The sequence below is a fragment of the Limulus polyphemus genome, unplaced genomic scaffold, assembly GCF_000517525.1.
Source record: "Limulus polyphemus unplaced genomic scaffold, Limulus_polyphemus-2.1.2 Scaffold3, whole genome shotgun sequence".
Taxonomy (NCBI): domain Eukaryota; kingdom Metazoa; phylum Arthropoda; class Merostomata; order Xiphosura; family Limulidae; genus Limulus; species Limulus polyphemus.
This window is the reverse complement of record NW_013665613.1, coordinates 1,405,039-1,407,618: the sequence shown is the minus strand read 5'-3', so window position 1 is coordinate 1,407,618 and position 2,580 is coordinate 1,405,039. Positions and strand designations below refer to the sequence as shown.

The 2,580-nt window shown below is 27.8% G+C and overlaps 1 protein-coding gene across 2 annotated transcripts in view; it reads right to left on the bottom strand.

Moving 5' to 3' along the window:
- Positions 1-2,580, bottom strand: part of LOC106470180 — a 73,475-nt gene that overhangs the window by 16,515 nt on the left and 54,380 nt on the right. For both annotated transcript variants that reach the window (XM_022398338.1, XM_022398290.1), the window contains exons 12-13: positions 2,335-2,407; positions 29-146 (exon numbers count right to left, since the gene is read on the bottom strand). In XM_022398338.1, coding sequence (XP_022254046.1) covers positions 29-146; positions 2,335-2,407 — 191 coding nt within the window. The remainder of the gene's footprint in view (positions 1-28; positions 147-2,334; positions 2,408-2,580) is intronic.

The following is a 2,580-nucleotide window of genomic DNA, read 5'->3' as shown; positions in this document are numbered from 1 at the left end:
CACTTCTAATAATAAAAGAATAACTCACCAACTGTTCTAAGACAACAATTTCAAATCCTGAATCTGATGTTTCTGATTGGGTTTGGGAAAGACCACCCATCGTAGGTCTATTAACCTCTGTTCCTACCTGTCTATCTTCCATTTGCCTACATTTAAAATTCACATTTCCAAATTAATGAATACTGTTGCTTGAAATTTACATTTATTTGTTTATATTTTATATTTCAATAACTATTAGTTTTCAATAGCCTAACAATTTTCTTATATGTATTTTTTGTTTAATATGTATAAGCTTTCAGGACATCTATTATAATAATACTAGGTGCTTGTCTGTCCTGAAAATGTTCACACACCTTATTATCTAAATGCGCATGCACTTCATTTCAACAGATGAAAAGAAAAGGTGAGTGTAAATATACTTAAGACATTTTGTAGAAAAACTTATTAAAAGCTGATCAATGTTTCTAAAAAGATCTAATGTTAGGAGCTAGAATAACATTATAAATTTATTTATTGATAGCATTAAGTACAGTAAAGTTTACCCCTAACTAAACTGAAGCAAAAAATGTACATAAGTTACAGTATTAATTTATCTTTTTTATCAAATATACACAATACTAAAGTTAACCCAAGACAAGTGGACTTGTAGATTTTGGTGTCTGCAATTACAATTATTTTGTATTATTCTAGAAATCCTGTACTTAAAGAAGTATTGTTGCAATAAAGTTGCTAATTTGCTAGTTTTTAATATTACACAATGGGATCATTGCTTGCTTGAAATAATAAAATCCAAGATGAGCCAAAACCTGAGTCAAAATTTGAATTACCCACTTTCACTGCACATGAGGATATCCCCCATGCAGCACATGAGGATATCTCCCATGCATATAAGATGTAAGTATGCTAGAATCACCAGGTATCATGTTCACTTCCTAGAACATAACCTTCATCAGAAGTACAAAGTTGTTTTTACACAAAGTCATATATTTTGTTAATAGTTTACAAAACATTGTATATATATATAGTTTGTTTTTATCTATATACTAACTGACAAGAGAGGCATAGCATATATACAGATTAAAAATCTTGTGTATCTGATTTGTGGTGCAAAACTTTTGCCAGATGAAGCTACTCAGCCTTTCCCTTCTAACAATATTTTCAGTATTCATGTCTGAAGTTTATATAGTTTGTTCCTGATATTTACAATATGGCAATCAAGTATTGAAGCTGAAGCAAAAATAAAAGAAAGATGTTTAGTAATAAAATCTTTAAAAAAGCTTGATAAAACCACAATCATTAAATCCAAATATCATTCAGCAACACCTCAATCTACACATCACACTTTCTTTTAATTCTTCTTTTAAATGATCTATAATTTTTAGAATTTTTTGTTGCAATTAAGTAGAATTGCTTGTGATTAATGTTCTTTGGTCTAAGAACTGACAAGTAACTATGCAATTTTAAAATTTTTTTTTCAAAGAAATCATTATATAATTCTTTATTTCCTCATTAAAAATTCCTAAATTCAATTGAAGTTAAGCACTTTTAAGTCATCTAGTTTAACTTTACACTACTGTATCTGTAAAAAGAGGTTTTTAAACTTTTTTCCTTGTAATCAAATTTTAGGTATTGGTTAAAATGACGAACATCTGAACAAATGAGGTTTTAATGGGGACTTCATATTTTCTAACATGTCTATTTTTAGAAAATTTTTGTTATTAAACACAAAGCTACACAATGGGCTATCTGTGCTGTGCTCTCCACAAGTAGTGGAACCAAATTTTTAACATTATCAGACCTCAGACTTACCAAAGAGCCACTCAGGGGGTTTAGATAATGGAAGGATATAGAGTTTTCACAACTAGCTTATGGGAAAAGCAGCTTTACCTCAAAATAATTTCAAAGAAGTTGCTTCCTTTACTTTGTATTTTCATACTATCAGTTATTATTGTTTTATGATTACATTAGAATTTTTATTCCATAAAACTAAGCTTTAGAACAATTGTAGAAAAAAGCAGACATTATATTATTTCACTGCCCTAAAATACCTATTTCAGGTACTTACAAGTCTGACATCAATAAATCAGTACATAAAATAATAAATATTATATCTGAAAAATAATGTTTTATTTCACACAAAAGAAATAAATGTATACCAACAATTAATTAATGCTCTGCTTGAATTTTTGATACATTTAATTTTTTTTTCTACAATTTTAAATTTCTTTTAAGTCAAAGTGAAAGATTATTTTACTTCAAACAATTACATCTATCAAAGTATTGAATCAGTTAATTTATAAACTACATCCATGAACAAAACTTTGAATTATTTACCTGCCATCAAATCTTTTGTTTGGAGAGAATTTTTCTTCATCTAGATGTAGTTTTTTTACCACCTGTTGTGTACCTGTAGTGATACCTTAATTTCATTTTACAGAATTCTCAAGAAGCAAAAGCCTATATATATATATATATATATATATATATATAACTATAGACTAGTTATTAGTTAACTTACTTAACTACGACTATCTACTTCCTTTACCGTTTAGGTATAAGTAAACTAAACTAAATAAAAGT